General features: G+C 41.1%; 1 protein-coding gene across 1 annotated transcript in view; it reads right to left on the reverse strand.

Annotated features, from left to right (window-relative positions):
* The window catches only part of LOC104506992 (pleckstrin homology domain-containing family G member 1-like), a gene marked incomplete at its 5' end in the record, with an annotated part of 29,972 nt that overhangs the window by 6,815 nt on the left and 3,918 nt on the right, over positions 1-19,239 (reverse strand). Inside the window, 12 exon segments of the mRNA XM_010148143.1 lie at positions 72-290; positions 1,264-1,286; positions 1,773-1,811; positions 2,858-2,953; positions 3,601-3,634; positions 5,890-5,976; positions 6,093-6,188; positions 6,269-6,451; positions 8,796-8,927; positions 9,959-10,109; positions 10,594-10,640; positions 17,721-17,790. Coding sequence (XP_010146445.1) covers positions 72-290; positions 1,264-1,286; positions 1,773-1,811; positions 2,858-2,953; positions 3,601-3,634; positions 5,890-5,976; positions 6,093-6,188; positions 6,269-6,451; positions 8,796-8,927; positions 9,959-10,109; positions 10,594-10,640; positions 17,721-17,790 — 1,177 coding nt within the window.

Genomic DNA, 19,239 nt, shown 5'->3' on the forward strand with positions numbered 1-19,239 from the left:
TACAGATAATTTCATTACCTCCTCCATCCTCCCCAGGAAAAAAGAATTTTTTTCTCCCCTCTTCTTCCTACCTGTTCAGACTCTTCCTCATCATCAGCATCAATCTGTTCCACAGCAGAAGTCCGAAGATTTTCGTCCTGATCACTGCTGTAGGCTGGCTCAACGGACTCTTGAAATCGGCTCTCCAGCCCACTGGCTTCCAATGGAACCTTTTTCCTAGAATTCAGCAGGGCTTCATTTGATCCTAGTTTGGCAGCTTGCGATAACAGGGCTCCTTCAATACTGATCCGCTTTAAAAAAACACCACAAAACCCTGATTAGAAGCTTATAGAGATTATATATTTCAGTAAGACACTGTTTTACATCAGACAAAGGCAACATTTAAACTATATTCAGTTAGCTGCACTGAAATGAGATTTATAAAGAAATAAGTAAATCAATCAGTATTTTTCCATAGAATATTTAGAACTGAAAAAACACACGCAAAAACCCCCACCCCAATCATGGGCTTCGGTGTTATGGCATCCCAGTGAAGTCATCTCTCATGTACCCTGTTTATACATCTTTCACACACTCATTTCAAATTCTATCCCAAACAGAACCCTAGGACCTGAAATTCAACCAGAGACTTTCAAACTGCACTGGGAACTTCACTACAAATTCTTACAGAAAAAGTAAAAACTATAAATGTTAATTTCCATCTGCTATAAGATATATCTGCTCTGTTTGGTCATATATAATGATTTATATAACATACATATATATATATATATGTGCATATATATATCTCAGAATAAGCTGAAACTTTACAGTCTTGTTTAATAAATGCAAAGACAATATGGTCCAAAGAATAAATATTATCTTTATACACAGCACTTCTGTGATTATAGTGGTATTTTCATAGAATCATAGAATGGTTTGGGTTGGAAGGGACCTTAAAGACCATCTAGTTCCAACCCCCCTGCCATGGGCAGGGACACCTTGCACATTTTTAAGTACCCTATAGCATTAGTAATTGATTGTACTGTATTATAAAGTACCACAATATACAGATTAACCATTTTTTCTTTACTAGATATTCCTGAAATAGTTAGCTGTATTTCTATTGCTTTCATTCCAGTAATCTTTTGGAGACACTAAACATGCATAGTTTTGTTTCCATTCTTAAAATCAAGACAATCAAGAAGCAGTAGATTCTACAGTAAAAACTATGCTCTAAGTAATTTGAAAGTGCTAAACCAAGAAATATAAGAAATGGCTTACCTTCTGCATATCTGGACTTGTATCTGAAAACAGAAATACACACTTCGTGAGTAATCAAACTGGTGCCAGTCTATGCCCCTTTTAACGCTACACTAATATCCCAATTACGAATTCTGAAAAGGGGGCTAAATGTAACAGCAACTTAGCAAACAGACAACAGGGTCTCTGGTAAAACAGGGACAGCTGAGCTTTACCACCGTTCCCCTTGAGGTCCTGATTTTGCAACATTGGTATGATATGAGCAACTACTCACAATGGCCAAGTCTCTGTGTGTTCAGTTGCGAGGATGTTCACAGGACCAGAACCCCAGTGTGGAAAAGCAGACGTTAGGTTTGAACACTACTGGTTTGTTTTCTTTGCACAGACTTCTCCACTCCCCTTCTCCCAGCCCTTCCTCCCCAGTGTATTTAGGGAAAGTTATAGGAGAAAAGGATCAGTCTTTACTTGTTCTACGAAGTACAAAAAAACACTAGGTGTTTCTGTGTACAAAACAATACACGACAGCTTACCATTTGACTTCAAAACTTTATGGACTCTAGATGAGGGTTCTGAAAAAGACAACGACACGTTTAAGCACTCCAGCATCCTGAAGAAAGATAAGGGCATTTTGGCCAACTTTTTGTAACACTGATACCAAAAATCTAAGTTTCTGAGCCCATCCAGGGAAGCCAGATTTTCAATATTAATCATCCAATTTCCTCACAAAAAACCTATTTGTTGAAGTGTCAAACCTACAGCTGTTACCAAAGAACATACATGTTTCTTAATGCAATAGCAGCTGCCCTCCATACAACAAGCCACATGTAAATTTTTATTCTTTTTACAGGCAAAGCAGCACCAATACAATCCTTTGCCTCAGAAACAAAGGTAGATGCCTGAAAAGTAATTAAAACTTGTTTTTCAGACACGAGTGCTGCTGTGTGATAAATCACTACATCAAGATTCTCATGAACCTTGTTGAAGTCATTCCCAGTACACAATGCTATAGATCCCAAACCGGGAAGGTCTTTTAAGTAGTTGAAGAGGGGAACACAGTGACTGCAATATGAAGTCACCCAACTACACAGACATAGGTGGTGGCTTCAAGGGGAAACTAACAGTAATTATGGATGTTTGTTTGAGCTAGCAGGAAAAAAAAACTCAACAAAGTCAGCATAACCACCTGTCACATCTTTATTATCCATAAGGCAGACATCACACTCAGTAAAGATAGTAATTATGTTTTGAAATAACAAACCTATCATAATCAGGATGAAACCACTCCTGAGACAGTAACTATTTTAGGGGCAGAGCTTTAAATAATGTGACTGGCTCTCCCGCATATGCATTCTTTTATCCAACTGTTCTTTATACATCCACCATTAGGAATGTGTATCCATGAAATGAAATGCAAACAGTGGATAAAAAAACATAAAACACACAAACAATAAATGGTTAATAAGATGTTCTACCCATATCTGAGAGAAACTGTGCCATGTTATATATGCATGGAGTGCAAGTTAAAGACCAATTCCTTGTGCCCAGCCTGACCGAACCCTAAATAACCCTGCTTGGTTTTCCTTCTGTTATCTTGGTGGTAAAGGAGTTTATTCACCTGATTTCCTTCTCACTCTGTGAGGAGCAGTGCCTTCTTTGGGCTGGTACGATGATTTCATTTCTCCCTCGGGGCTGTAGTGGAAGCCTGGGTGATCTGTGGAACAAGCAGAGGCACAAGGAATCAGGGAGTGACAGGGGTGTCACTTCACAGGCCTCAGCAGCGTTCCCTGCAGGCAGTGCCATCATCCCTTTATGACTGATATAGTGGCACTCGCATCAGAGCCTGAAGCAATGCAAGCAAGATTCGCTGATGCAGGGTAGCTGTTAACCACCCAGCCACAGAAACGCTTTGCCCATTTAGTTGTGCCTTGCTCCCAGCAACAGTCATCCATCATCATTATGTGCGTTTGCCAGTTTCTCAGTGGGAGCCTTCCTGACCAATTATCTACAGCAACAACTACGTAAATAAGTAACAAGCCTGCTTTACTCCAAGTCTCCCTCAGCAGTTCTACCATAGGACTATTGCAAAAGCAAAAGAGAGCAGCCAGTGTTTACAGAAGGTCTTATCCGCCTCCTCCTTGCTGATCACGAGACATAACTTGTTGGGTGCAGATCAGTCAGCCCAATGCCTACAGAGCTCCACAGGATCTCCACCCAATTTTGGAGTTTCCAGCAAGGTCGCAATTCAAGGAACATAAGCCTGGCCTTCTTCCATCTCAAATGAAACCAACAGTTAGAGCCAAACTTTTGAAGATGGCTTTGTTCATTTTCTAAAACAAAAGCAAAAAAGAACCAACTTACGTATGGCATCCATTTCTAGAATGGCCTGCTTGGCCTGAAAAAGTAACAAATGAAAAAGTTAAACTGTAAATAGAAGGACAAATTACATTGCGTATTACAGACAGTAGTGAGTTGATATGTAAACAACAGCAAGCTTCATTTCTGAAGTAATAAATACAGTTAGCAGCATTATTTTCTGTCTTTCTTTGTGTGCTGCACACGTTACACATGTGAAGAAGAATTCTGTTGGCAGGAACTTAGCAGAGCTTATCTTCAGGGCTTTGCACAAAAACCTGTTGTTCACAGCCCACAGCTGCTCTGCCTTGTGTGCCCACCTCCCTTCGGTCAGTGAGAGGGGAGAGCACGTACCTACAGCACCCACCGGTGTGAGGAACTCCAGAAGGGAGTAGTGACAGGACATCTGACCACAAAAACTACTTTGGCTTCAAAGACAGGGGCTGTGCCTGGCTGAGAACATGCTGCACATGCTGGGTCTCCTCCATGGAGACTCAAACCTCCAGAGATCTCTCTGCAAGTCCCAGAATTCAGAGCCCTTGATACTCATCGCAATGTTCGGCTGGGATCAGCACAAAACCAGCCCTAGTATCTGGGAATCACATTTTTTGTGGTGATTGACAGAACATTTCCTCTCTAAAGATGAAATATCTTAAGTCCCTTGTTACTTCTCAACTCTGAAATTGTTGGCACAGAAAATGCCATCAATCTTGCCTCCTTTAAGGGTACCATTGAGGAATAGCTATTACATAAATAAATAAATACGTTTAATTAAGATTGAATGAGGATAAAAAAAAAAACAACTTATGATTGCTTAAAGTTTGTCAAATTTCTTTAAATAGGAAAAATAATCTGGTTATTTAATCAAGCACAGCAGCTAATAAATAAGAAACTAAACTAAACTAAAATACCCTGTGTAACCTGCTTGCCCTTCTACACGTGCAGTTCCGTAATTTCCCACCAGGCGGCATATGCGGACTACTATTAAATGCTCCAAAAACCGGGCCGATAAAAGTCTCACAACTAGCACCTACCGGTTAGGCAAAAAAAAAAAAAAAGTGCAGACAACCTCAGAGATTTATTTGGTCAGAGCAGAAAATGGCATTAGATTTTTTTGTTACACATTTTTTCCATAGATTAGGAAAAAATGCAATAAGAAGTAAGAAAAAATATTGATAAAAAAAACTGAGATCATGCTGTAGTAGGGTTGTTTTTTTTTTTACAACCTCATAAACCACAATGAGTATTTACATTGTAAGCATGGATACTAGCATAAACATTATACCTTCGATAAACTCTGTCAACAAAAACAGGAGAATTAGTAATAGCAACTGCCTTTTTTCTCCCATAATTCTGTTTTGTTCAAGTGTTGAAAATGAGACTTAAGTATATTACTGTGTATGTCAGTCATGTAATTTTGCTGTAATTTTAGCCATTGCAGCATAAAATTCTGGAAAAAAATGTCAGGGAAACCAATCAGTGAAATTAATACTGGGAGGGAGGGGAGGGGCAGGGAAAGCTCAGTGGAAACAAAAAAATCAGGAAAAAAATCCTGCTTCCACGTGAGTCAATGGCTGCTGTGCCAGGGCAAGAGTAAACTAGGGTTAACACCCCTAGAGAGGCGCAACATGGTACCCTGGAAAACATCACCTGCAGCTCTGAGGCAGGATTGCATCAATAAAAGGACCAGGTTTCCCTACTCCAAGGCATGACAGCTCTGAATGTGGTATCAGCACCCCATTTTCTCTGGCATAAAGCTGTCTCACCAAAAAGGGCCCAGATGTCCCAGCGAAGGATGCGGTGCTCAGGCTGGGAGTGCGTATTTGTAAAGTGAAGTGAGTGCTGCCAACAGCTTCACTGCTACGGTATCTACCCAACGCCGATTAAAATTAGCTTGGTAACGTCTGCCCGCACGGCAGTTAGCACACCTCGGTGCGGCGCAGACAGGCAGTGGCAAGCTACGGCATGCTCTTACAGTTAAGCTTTCTGACACTGCATCTCTGCTACTCATGTCTTAGCAGGCAAATCCCAGTATGGCCAGCAACGGTGTAACCCAGTTAAATTCTGCTCCTGCACCAAGCCCCGTAGATGCTTGTAGTGGAAGTTTCCCAATGATTTTGAGGAACTTTTAAAGACGTAAGGAAACAACATGTTAATTAATCTCCCGGAGTCTAAATTTTCTGTAAATTGCCATGCATCTTGCAGCTAACAAGACTGCTTTAACTTACTACACATACAAGGAGGTGGTGGGCTTTTTTTGTCGTTTTGTTTGTTTGGGGTTTTTTTTATTTTTACCTTAGCAGGAATTTTAGCAGGATGATTTTCTAGAATTAACCTCTTCAAGTGAAGAATCCAAAGGCGCTTGTCTTGCTGCGACTTCGCCTGATAAAAAAAACACGGCACCACCATGAGGAAATGCATTACTGGGCTATGTAGGGTCAGGAACAGCACACGGCTGTCAATCGGGTTACCTGGTGGGCAGGGGATTTCTCTTTTACCTGGACAGTATGTTGCATCTTGGGATTTTTGTAGTGGAAGACGCTAAAGCTGAGTGGTTCCTTTGGTATTACTTCAACAAGCATCAGGTTCCCGCACTGCAACAAAGAGAGGCAATGACATGAATCACAGAGGAGTTTTGAGGAGACAGCACATGACCACCTGCCCTCCGACGTACCAGTATGTGCGCTTTGTACACAAACATTTCGTCTCTCTTTTTTGTAATCAGCAGCAGCTTGTCAAAGAGGAACAACGTGCGCTCATTTTTGGCTCGCTGAATGCGAAATGTTCCTTCTAACACCAGCTCCCCGTAACTCGTGAGGTCTGGCCCTTTCCAGTTAGTGAGCAAACTCTGTATCTCCTGCAAGAGATCAAAGAACAACAACCAACATTCATTTCGGAGATCTTACTGAAATGAAGACCCAGTCTACTGAGGCCATTCCCACTCTCCTATATAACACTCAGCATCCCACAATGGAAAGTCGCCATACACACCAATAGTGAGGCTGCCAGGTTATGTGCAACACTGTGGCCAGGTGCTTGGAGGCCTACTGCTAAGCCCAAACTAAAACATGCCCTCCTGAGTACTGGTTACCTCCTCTGCCTGGACCCAGCGAAGAGCCCTGAGCTCCCAGGGCAGCCTGTAATGAAAGTGCACAACCTCATCTCCCTATCCTTGCAGAGACGGAAAACGCTCTGTAACTCAGCCGTCATCCACTCTATGTTCCTAACCAATCCCCTCTTAACATTTCCCTCTCACCCTGGGTATCCTCATGAAGTTGTGTGTCCCCCACTGAATTACAATGTCGTGTCCATGTCCCGTAGGCCCATCACAGGAGACACTTTTGTGAGGTGTTCACATTGAAGAGACGTTTCTCAGAAGACTAAAGGACCGGAAGTGATTTGGTCAACTAATCATTTGACAATGAAACTTTATTTGTATTTTCAATTATCTGCATACATACCACAGATATTTATCACCTTATTTACTACTTAAGAAAAAAAAAGACTGGAGAAACACCTAAGAACATCTTCACAAGCCTGTATCACTTAGCTATGGCTATTCTTGTTTCCTTGATTTCCTTGCTTTTTCTGTCAGTGGCAATGACAGAGGACTTAAAGCATGGGACGGCAAATTGTAAATGCAGGCTAAATCTTAATTAGGGAAATCTTTAAAAACATCCATCAGACTTTAAACCTGGCAGCATTAGCAAAGCAGGGACAGATTTCCTCATCCTAGGCTGGTTTCTATAGGACACTACACTGTAACACAGCATCATACTGAGAAAACATCTCAGTACATATAAAGCACAAATGCAGACTGAGCATTCATGGGAAGAAAACCCCAAAGCAGCACACTTTGGATTAAACACCAGACTGTTATTAAAAGAAAAATTTAAACATAACAATTGAAAAAAGTTGCATTTTAACAGATCTCTCCACAAACTTGTAAATAAGTCAGGGTACAGCACAGGGGTCAAGTCTATCACTGTTGAGGGAGACTCCACACGGGAACTGCTGTTGCAGTACTTGCAACATCACAGACCAAATGGCAGTGTGACAGCCCACAGATGACCTATCCTTATGGCTGCAGAAACAGATTTTACTTTTTTAAAGGGCAACTATGAGCATAAACATTTTCCACAACCCCATATATTTGCGAGCTGAGTTCAATAAATTTTTTTAAAATATGCTTTTTTCCAAAAGCATTTAAGCCTCTTTATTGCCAAATATTACTGGTTATCATTACTCAGATTTATAGCAGTCTGTTGTTAAAAGTCATTAGCATGCATTTCCAGCAATGTGTGGCAAAGGTTACACTGCTGCAGGCAACATATTATAAAATGTAACCCTATTCTCCCTACATGTAAGTGGGGAAAGAAAAAAAAAAAACCCAACAACCCAAAACAAAAAAACCAAACAACCCACAGAAAACGAGGGCTAATAAGTTGCATTTATGTTAAAAAGAAAAACAGGGACAAAGAATAACATGACACAGATTTCTGGAATGGTATGAGCCTATTACTCCCTTTTATAAACTAAAAAAAATCCCCCTAATTTTCTGAAAGGAATATAAATACTGCTGATGAAAACGTAACGTAAAATTGTGATTCACTGAGAAGTTTGAAACGGAATGAAAAGAGCTTGTTCTCAATGCCAAAAGTTACTCAGGGCGTAGCTTTTTGTTTTCTCTTCAAAAATTCTTCATTTGAAGCAAATTTAACCTTTTTCTAACTCTCATGTTTCTAGGTTTATGCTTTGCACAAAGCAACTGTTAATGAGTCTTCAAAAGCCCAGGAGGAAAGTACTTAAACAAGAAGCAGTAGAAACGCCTCAAAACAAAATTAATCAGCACAAAGGGGAGAAATCGGAAACCACAGGATTTCTGAACAAAGCCATGCCCTAGGGTTGTACAGCACTGCTGTACAATTGAGGGAAAGGAAGAAAGAAAAGTTATCTTAAGTTCCATATTACTGCAAAATACATGCTTTACAGGATGCTGCTTGCAGGGTAGAGATGTCTGAGATTTTCCTGCAGAAGCTATGACCGCGGTTTCTACGATCAAACAGCCACAGGCACGCTCAACAGGAGTCCAAATTATGACTGACAAAGATTAAAAGAAAAGATAAACTAAAAAACGTTAATGGCATATACACTGACAAAACCAGCTCACAAACATCCATAAAATCTCTTTGGGAACTCACTTGGAGCCTGATGGCATGCTCATGTTTCCTCTTCATGTCATTTATATGCCATGCCACCCTCTGCATTGTATCTATGGCATCCAGCACCACATCATAGCCCTCAGTGTCCTTGTCAAGGTGGTTTTCTATTTCCTAAGGCAGGGAAGAGAAGAAAAAGAACTCCTGTTATTTCTAAATGAATTTCCCAGCTGGACACAATACTATGTTTTTATCTGTACCATTCTGTCTTTGCATTGCGATCACCCAAACGCAACATGCTGGCCTTTGTGGCTACTGCGCGCCGTTATCAATGTGATTAACACAAGGTGACTGACAAAGCCGAGCCTTTACGGTCAGTTAGCAGCGACTATACTTGCAGCGGCTGATGTGAGCAGAGAGGCACGGAAAGAGAGCGCAGCACGCTGACAGGAGACCTTTTCAGGCAGCGTTTGATGGCTTTCCTAAAACGCAGAACATATCTACACGCTTACAAAACCCTGGTGGAATTACACTAGGTATTGCTTTACAGCTGGAGAGCAGAAAAGCACCAGACATTTTAAATAAGGATCAGTGTCTTTACACTTCACTAGAACGACTCTCTAATAGCAAACACATGTGGAAAACCTTAACAATAAAGCAGGAATTTCCGAAACTTGCTTAACTCAATTCGATGAATATGGAAAGAGTTCCCACTTCCTCAGTCATCCTTCTCCACAAAATTCTTACCAATCAGGGTGTTTATACGTATTTAGTCATTCTTTCAACCACCCCCAGCATTGCAACATGTGGAAAAATGCTGGTTTTCATTGGAACAATAAATTTATGTTTAATCGTGACAAGAATCTTCCAAACAATTTCAGAATTACAGATTAGGGTGTTTGGGGGGTGGGTGGTGGGTGTTGGTGTTTGGTTTTTTTGGGTTTTTTTGGTTTTTTTAAGTGCTAATTATTTGGGTTCACAGGCTGATCCAATGTGTCTAAAACAGTCACCACAAATTCCCCACTCCAAATAGAGGCATATGCTGTGAAGTGACGAAGACAGAAAGAGTCCCTACGTGTAGATATCAAACACCCCCGAAAGAAAGAGCACTTGAGGCAACCCAGAATCTTTCAAGCCTTGTACCAGATGCAGGAACTCTGACATGCAGCAACCCTAACCCAAATACATTTCTACTGGGTGCTTACGTGCAAGAGCAGGTGGTACTTGAGGATGCGTTGGACAGGTTTCAAGAGATATGAGCCCAGGGGCAGAGAATGCTGCAGAGCTTCTTGCCGCTCCCTGAAGAACTTAGCCAGCGCCTTGTTCCTCATGCACTCCGTCAGCACAGCCACCGACCTGGAAACACCAACACGAACCTTTAGGACATGTTGTCTCCATGAGTCTGTCCGTAAAGTCAAAAATTGTTTCTTCTTTCCCTTGTAAGAGGGGGCAGCGGGTTCAACCAGCAATCACTGCTGTTTCTGACGGGTTTTGGTTAAGTTGTACATTCAGTTACGTTTTCCCTTGACACGCAACCACTCTCTCTTACTGGCAATTATTTATGTGGAGCACTGCAGGATAAGACCATAATTTTCTGAAGGAGGATAGCAGCAATGAATGACAAAAACAGTGAAAACAAAACTTCAGATGAGCACATTTCTGGGTTTGTTTCCTTTAATTTTAGGGTGGCGGGTTTTTTTTTTTTTTTAGAAAAGGTAAACTCCCTGACCTTTCCTCCAATCTGAGAGAGGGAGAAGCTGATTTTTTTTGTATAGACTGTAACTCGTATTACATAAGTTGGCCAAGGGACAAACGAGGAAAAGGAACTCAGAATTCCTACCTTGGGTAGTTGGTGCAGTACTGCGTATATATGTGGAAATCTTCGCTCTGCATGGGGAGGAAAGGTTTACATATATTTAGATTTTGTCCAACTAGCAGCACTACCAGACACCTGGTATTTAAATTCATTTTTTTGGCAGGTAAATATATCCTTTACTGGAAGGAAAAAAACTAAGGAGATATACACAGAGATAAGTGACTTTGCAACAGACCCTCCAAGGTTCTTTATGAACATCTATGCATGTTAAAAAAACAAACAAACAAAAAATACCACCCAAAAAAAAAAAACCCCAAACCAACACAACAAAAAAAAACCCCAAACCAAACAGAAACAAACAAAACCCCATCACCATACCCCCCTTTCAAACAGCTGATTTGCACATACCTATTTTTTTGCATGCTAAAGCACACACCTGCTTACTGGAAGAACCAAGTTTTGCAGGTTGTTTGGTTTGCAATTCTCAAACAACTAGAAATATTTTCACATTTGAGCATAGTCTAAGTGTGGGGGGAAAAAAAATAATTCACTTTCGTGGCTTCTAAGTAAACTATGCTTCTGTGAAAGCAGACAGTCATTACCCAAACAAGTTCTAACTAGATTTAGGTGGGTTTCCACGCTTGCCTGTCACAGTGAAATTGCCCACACTTAATGCTGACAAGCTTCTCAGAGGAAAAGCCTGAGCTTCATTTCTTTCCTTCTTGGCCTAAGATTTTTTTCTTAATCATCATCATTTAATTCTACGCAAGTGCAGGTTTCCAGAAACGTTCCCATGTGCTTTAAATTCACATCTGCCTATCAACTTCTACCCCAAATAATACGCAATTTCTGCAGCTTGCTGGAGTCCTAAAGACTAAGAAAGCTCTGCAGAACAGCAAAGTGCTCCCAGAATCAATTAGGGTTTTTTTCCTGAACCCTAGACCAATAAAAAGCAATCTTCTGGTAGGAAGCAAGACCCCAGTTTCCACTCAAGAGCATCCTCAGACCGGACTCCAGCATTCTGCAGCACAACAGCCGTGCCCGGCGAGAGGTAGCCTCCCCAGAGGGAATGGCAAAACCAAAGACCTGCCTTCACAGATAGCAGATGTGTTCCGTGGAGCAACACCACTTGGGGAGAGGGCTGAAGCCAGCTGTGGCTATTGTTTCTCATTGCTGGGGTTGTTTTGCCATTCATCAGAAAGAGCCAGCTCAGGCAGTACCCCTCCCCATTTCCAAGAGCACGGCTCCCTTCGCCCCCTTCACAGGGGTAAATCAGACTGTGCCGTTCATTTGTCCACTGAGCAGTGATCCATACGGACCCCGCATAAAGCGAGATGCTGCTCCTCACAAGTCATTGCAATTCATTTCAGTATTTCTTACTGGATTTCTATATTAACTGTACTGGAAAAAAAAAAAAGTAACTCAAGCAGACTTCTAATAAATGTTTCTCTAGGGGAATGCAATCCCTCCATTTACTCACTAGTGGGCTATAAGCTTATTAAACTGCTCTTCTCTTAGAAACCAACAAACCAACCAAATGTAGTCTTGATACAAATAAATGATTTAGCTTGGTTTTTCACGCTTAATTAATTATGTTGTCGCAGCTAGTTTTTCCGGCGGTGAACCCTCACCCTGTGTCCACTCGGAGACAGCGAGCTTGTGTGATCATAGCCTGCTCGCGTCCACACTTGGGACCCCGGCCACGGCTCCAAACCCTTCCCACTCAAAATGAAGAATTAACAAGCCTTAGAGCACTGGAGACATTACACTGTAATTTTCTATAGCACTTGTTAACAGGTCAGGGTGCTTAAAACAGATAATTAGGATAAAATTCAGTATGATGGAAAAAGGTCATTTATTTTATATATGCATATATTAATACAAGGTTTCAGTTTAGGGTTTTTTTAGTTACAGATCGTAATATATTCCCATGGCTGCAATCACAGAACAATGCAGTTTATAGAACTACTTCATGAGCAAAATGCAGAACATTTTGTGTCAATTTTTTTTTAAATACGTATATATATTCTAGTCATAAATACAGTCACGATTGTTCTGCTTTTCAAACAAAAAAGAAAGGTGTATCTGTTGTGAAATCTTAACAAATGAAAGCATTATCTGTAAAATACACAAGGCCAAAGATATCAGGGTTTCGGAGTGGACTGAGTGCAAAATCAAAATACTCCCCCGCAAAATCAAAAGCAAGTCTGAAAGCCCAGGAGCCTTTTCACACTCTTCCACTTCGTGTTTTGTTTTGGTTTTATTCTGGGTGGGGTGTAGTTTGCTGTTTAGGGTTTTTTTTTAACACAAGGTCAAAACTATTTTCAGTGGGATTTTTGGTTTTAAAAGAATGTTAGTCTAGCTATTAACCAAACAACTTGTATCAAAAAAAAAAAAAACCCAAAACACACACCCGTAGTTCCTTATGCCCTCAACACCTCTAAAAAACTTAAGAATGGTTTCACAATCATCCCTGCTTTCTGAACAGACAAGACTTCAAATTTCATACTGCACTTATACATGTACGCGCTTCACCACACCACAGTTCATTTCATCAAAGGAAACCATCAGAGAGCATCTACTTGTACCATGCTATGCCGTCAGACTGCCAGTAGAAAGTCAATTTCATGGATTGTGCCTCCAGAATGAGGTTGTTGGTGCGCATTCAAACTTAGGAAGCTGGGCTGAATCAACTTCATATACCTTGCCGAGACATCAGCAGGATTCATGTGAACACGTCCGGACTCCTTCTGATGTCTTGGCAAGGTGTATGACGTTGATTCAGAACCGCTTCAAGAGAGGCTTTTCCTAAGCCTGAGTAAGGAAGTATCACTACTCAGGACGGCCGCTCTCCCAGAGCCTGCCTGGTTACCCAGTACCTCTGCACAGTCAAAGAAGGGACCTTTAGTTCACATGCCCGGCTGGCCTGCTCTACTCTACCACAGATTCCCAAGAGTGAGCCCTGTGTCCCTGGGAGCATATCAGGGCACAAGCCCTGCAGGCTAAAGCCAACGTTGTGAACTATGTTTAGAAGCAACAGAAAATCCCGGGCTGAGATAGACTTACCATATTTCTATCAATACTTTCACAATGCAAGCAAAACAGCTATGCTCATCACGATTCCTTTGGACAGTCCTATCCTTACTCGGTTTGAAATTAATTTTGTTCACCTCAACTGTATTCAAACCAGATTAAAAAATGATCTCTGATGGGAGATTGGTATTGCTCCAGAGTTCTTTTCCAATCTGGGGGCCCAAACCTAGTGTGGTAGAGGGTACAAAAACTGAGACCCAAGCCGAGAGTTCACCCGCACTGACTACAAGTCACCCTGAAGAACAAAGCCAAGCACTAGAAGATCGCAGCTATATTTGGCTTGACCCCGCTGCTGAATCAATTCACTGTGCATCCCCTTCTCATGAAGTGAAGTGCCAAACACACGGCTACAGCGCCAGTCTTCTCTCCACTCTTGGGGCAACTGTGCTTTTTTTATAGCCATAAAAGGCACTTTAAAAGAAAATGGAGACTGAGAAAATGAGCTGAGTCAGAGTGTAACCTGAAGCCAATTGTCTGGATCACCTCTTCACTAATGAGTTGCTAGACTACAGTAATTCTCCCTTACCCCTTGGTTAAGCTGTTGGTGAGTCTTTCAGAAAACATATGTTCTGAATTTCTGGGGTGCTGAGTGAGAAGAGCAACATGCCAGAATGACGCTCTCCTTTGCAGCAACTCACTTAAATGTAAACGTGTGGAATACTGAAGTAGATCTTCTAATTAACACTGGAATCATTACTTTGAAGATGAAAGACTGAGTTGGCGAGAAAACATATAAACAGACTTTTATGTGACTAATTAAGCTACAGCTAAGCTTGCACTGAAACCCTTTTATCAGCCTCCGATTACATTTACCAGCAAAATGTCTCCAAGATATTTAATGTACCCGAGTTAATACGGTTCCTCTAGACAAAGAGGGAGGAGCAGAGCTCATAGAAACTGAACTAGTACCCCAGTACCCTCAGTAGCAGGCTATTTCCGTGCAGCAGCCATCCCACGCTGTTTAAACAAATACCCATCCACACCATCTGCGTCTTGGGGCAGAAAGGCAAAGGCAGTAATGCACTTCCAGACAGCAGGTTTTTAAAAAGCATGCTTTCCTGTATTTGTGTCTGCATTTGCCTGTGAGTTATTAATGAATTAAAATAGCTAGTAGCAGGGAGATTTCATACAATGTTGTAAGTCACTATTAAATACTTCTATTTATAGAAAGGCATAGTTTTGCATGGTTATTTTATCTGTTAGTGACTTTTACGTTACTGGCTAGTTTAAAGACATCTTGCTAACAAATAAAAGCTGCCATTTTAGGAGCTATTTACTTTGAGCACTCAGGACAACAAATATTAAGATGAAGACTCAAATCTTTAAAGATTCAAATTCTGAGTTTTTGCTCGAAGTGTGCTAATGTGATTTGATAATCCTTACTCTCTTTCCTTTAAAAGTTGCAAGACTGTACTACTCAAGCATGAAAGTTCTACACAAGAAACACAATGATATATGATGGTGGGAGGGAAGTAGAAAATGCTGTACAGCAAATTTTATTGAGCAAAACCAAGTAACTGAGTCAAGTTCAAAGAAACAGTCCATCAAATATGGTCCAAAACTAGACCTTACATAATGAATCTCCCTAGATATTCTCACAAATATCAAACATCTCAGTTCTAACAAGCTCCAGAGTTACTTTAACCACAACTGTTGTTACAGATGTTACGTGAATCCTGAAGAAACAGCACTTACTTTATGCAGTTACTGAGCTTCATGAAATGCAGAAAGTAAACACAGTACCTACAGTGAAAACTTGGTTATCCATTTAAATTCCCACCAACTATGGCATTCACAGCCAAACCAATAGGGTGAAAACAATGACACTGGAGCGTGAGCTCGTGTAACCTCAGCACAGTTCCACTGGAAGCATTAAAGAAACTCTAGCGGAGCTACATCCATTAGCTAAGGCTGTGAGCTATGACTTCAGCACGATGTTATCCCGGCGCTTAACTCACAGTGAAGATCTAGCACACTCGAAGCAATCAAACAATAAATGGCCAAAGTCCCGTCAGACTTGAAGGCCTGCATGCTGCCAAAAAAGGCAGTTTTATTTCCACTACTCAATGCTGGGAAGATACAAGCAACCAAGAATGGACAACTGGAGTCTGTTAAGACAGCCAGCAGTTGCTGTAACGACATCTTCACGGCCAAAACCAGAACTGTGGGGTATTTTGGTTGATTTTGCTTTAAGTGTTTGCACTTGTCTGGATGAAGCTAAGTAATGCTTGTTAGGACTGCAACCTCTAACAATTTCTGAGCCATCAGGCAGTTGCCTGCCAATAATACAAATGCTAAAAGCATTTGAGAAGGGAACAAAAAGCACCAGCAATGATATGCAGATGGATTTTGGAGCTAATGGGCAGAAAGTCTACCGGAAAGCTCCTTTCAGCTTGGCCAACATGAATGAAAGCTCTGTCACTCGCTCCACCTCTGTTTCATGTCCCAGGCCAGGAGTGGTCCAAGCTATAAGCAAGCAATAGGGTAGAAAGATCCACCAGCTCTAAACTGTGGTATCTGCAAGTGTCCTGAAGGCCTTACCATCAGCCTCCACTCCATGGCACTCTACTAGCTTAGGGTGAACTTCGTGTCCGCCAGGACCCCAGATCCCTTTTTTGATAAGCTGCTTCCTATTCAGCCAGGCCCAGTGTGCACATAGAGTTATCCCTTCCAGAAGCAGGACTTGCCCTTATCCCATTCTCTCTCCTTCAATTCAATGTAGGCTATTTGGAGCAATAATAACATGCAATAAAACCTGTAGCAATGGGGCAAAAACACATCCTACTTTTGTAGTAGTGGTAACATCACTAAGATCTCCCAGTGCTCACAGAAGATCAACTACTAGATAAATAAACAGCTTTCTCAACTCAAGCAAGTGATCCAGTGAAACAGCAGCACTAAGCTGGTATCATCGCTCCCCTTTACGATAAAATCCCTTGTGTCACAACAGTGCCAAGCAAATTCCTGAAGCAACATGAGAGGGTGATCCAGTTAATCCTAAATCCTTGTGTCAGACCTGTTACATTGAATGCTCGGTGCTGGCAATACAGAGTTCAGGACAAACTATGAAACTTGACAGGGCTTGGCTCTTTATTATTGTTGGTTTGTTTTTAGTTTTGTTTTTAATGGAAAAGGGCAAACGTACCTATAGAAAGATTATCCAAATTTAAACAACTACGTGCCCCCTCCTCCACTCCTCTTCCCCAGAAATATCATGGAGAAGGCATTATTTCTTAACATATTTGGGCTCTACAGATTTAAGGCATATGTAGGTTCTCTGGTGAAGTCTGCAGCGAACAAGAGTCATCTGTAGCTCAAATTACTTAACCACTTCTTGTCCTACACATTATAGCCATTCCCCTTCCCCCAACTGTCTCTCTGGGTTTCCTACAATGAAGGACACCTACTCTGGTTCCCTGTATTTTTCCCGCACCTGACAAAAACTTATTTTTTGGCTTCAGAATTGCCCAACAGAATAAAGATGTCAGACCAATGTTCAGAAAATTCAAAGTATAGCAAAGAGAGTGAGATTTGAATCTTAAGGCTAGATTTTGGGTCATCACCTTTAAAAAGAAAATTAAAGGTATGGTTGTAGGATTTGGGAAAAAAAATGCATCTCAGAAAAACAATATGGCCACAAGTATGTTAAGGTTATTGCTTTTTCTAAAAATGCAACCAAGCTCTATTCTCTAGTTGTTTTTAAGCTCACAAGGCACAACTGGAGTACCACTTGATCACCTCTATTAAAAATGTTGGAAAAAAAAGAACCTCAGTAATCTTCCACTAAAAAAAAAAGAAAAATTCTGAAAATTAACTTTAGATCAACAGCTCCACCAGCTCAGATACACTAACTGAAGAAAATTATACCTTCCTCTTGATTTTTTAAAAACCACAAATCACAGTCATATCCCTAACACAACCTACTAAGAGAAATCCCTTCTCTTTCCATAGGTTTGCTAACTTTTCTTAGTTGAAGTCACACAAGCTGTCAGAATTAGGTCTCAAAAGCTAATGAAGTAATTTGTGTTGTGCTGCAGGCTCCTGCAGCAGTCACTTACCTTGGAAACAAAACAGTCTGCTATAGCCACAGGATCATTTTCACAGTTTTCCAAATCTTGCAGAAGTTCACTGAAACAAAGAATAGGAAAAGGAAAGACAGTTATGGCACACCTTGGAATAGACACACCTGTGTATTCAGAGCCAGACAGTGCTTCATCATTCATGGCAGTGATGCTCAAAGCACTTAATGATGCTGTGAGTCCTAAAAACGGAAGGAGAACCCCTTTTATACCCCTCCTCCTCCCAGATATATAGTCACTGGGATTTTCATTTGGAGGTAGAGGAGCACTCTAAAGAAACGGTATTCCCATACACTTAAAAATTCAAGCCATCAAAACAACCATGGATTACTGATTTCCTAAGCGAAGCTGAGCCCCTTCCTTCAGACTGACAGCTCTTCTGTGATACCCACAGTCGTGCAGTCAGACAGTTGTGTAGCCTGTATATCAACTAATACAGTTTAAAACAAACAAAAGTTGAAAGATACTGAAGAACATGCCCTGTCCTGTGAAACTTGATATTTTCTAGGAGCTTGACTTGACTGAGAGAGATGAGAAGCTGGTCTGAAAAACACATATGAGAACGAGGGATTTATTACACACGCAAGAAGAATGGTAATAAGCTCGCTCAGGAAAATCTGTCTACCTTTAGTGTGTCTCTTCACTGAAGAAAAATGGTTAGCCTGGAAAAAGGTTTCTGGAAGGGAATATATAAATTCTGCATGCATAAAAATAAAACCTTACTGAGAAGATTTTATATTTTTGACATGCCAAGAAGGAAATGAATTCATTGTAACAGGAGCAAAGCAATAAGGGAGCAAGTTCACTGTTGTATGAAACTCAGTTCTCAAAAGCCAATTCGGTGAAAGAAAGAGTTCAAGCAGAAGATGAAAACCTCAAAGGTCCGAATAGTCTTTAGTCTTCCTGAAAGATGCACTTACTAAAAAAAGAGAAGAAACTGGGTTTTCTGCCAAATGGTTCTCTGATAGAACTTTTCTGGGTGTTTTTCCTCCTCCTTCTCATCAGATGATTTTCCGTTTAGGGCTACTCTTCTCCCAGTTCACAGCCAGTTCCCTGAATGAGCTTTGCATAAGAGTTGCTAAGCCTGTATCTAGGGAACTACCCTTTTCCCCTCTAAGCAGACACAATTTCCCTCTGTAAGTAAGAAAAGGAGTAAACCAGAAAAGTTTCCTGACTTGTTCTTTGCTTCTCTAATTACTGGAGGAAGGAAGGGGAGAAATTAGCAATCAGTCACAAGGAACAAAGACAAAGACCTTGGGTTCAGTGGTCACTAAGCCACTCCGTACAGCAACAATTTAACCTCCACACCTCAATCAAAATGGGAATAAAAACACGACCCTTGCTTGGTAGCCACACTCACGAAGCTCCCTTACATCAGCAAAAGAAGCAAGCTGTAGCAATGGTGACCTTAACCATGAGTTGTAACGACCAGCTGTGATCCCCACATGCGCTTTGGAAATAACATCAAACACACTGAACAGGCTCAGAGGATTCCTGC

The sequence above is a fragment of the Eurypyga helias genome, unplaced genomic scaffold, assembly GCF_000690775.1.
Source record: "Eurypyga helias isolate BGI_N326 unplaced genomic scaffold, ASM69077v1 scaffold11593, whole genome shotgun sequence".
Taxonomy (NCBI): domain Eukaryota; kingdom Metazoa; phylum Chordata; class Aves; order Eurypygiformes; family Eurypygidae; genus Eurypyga; species Eurypyga helias.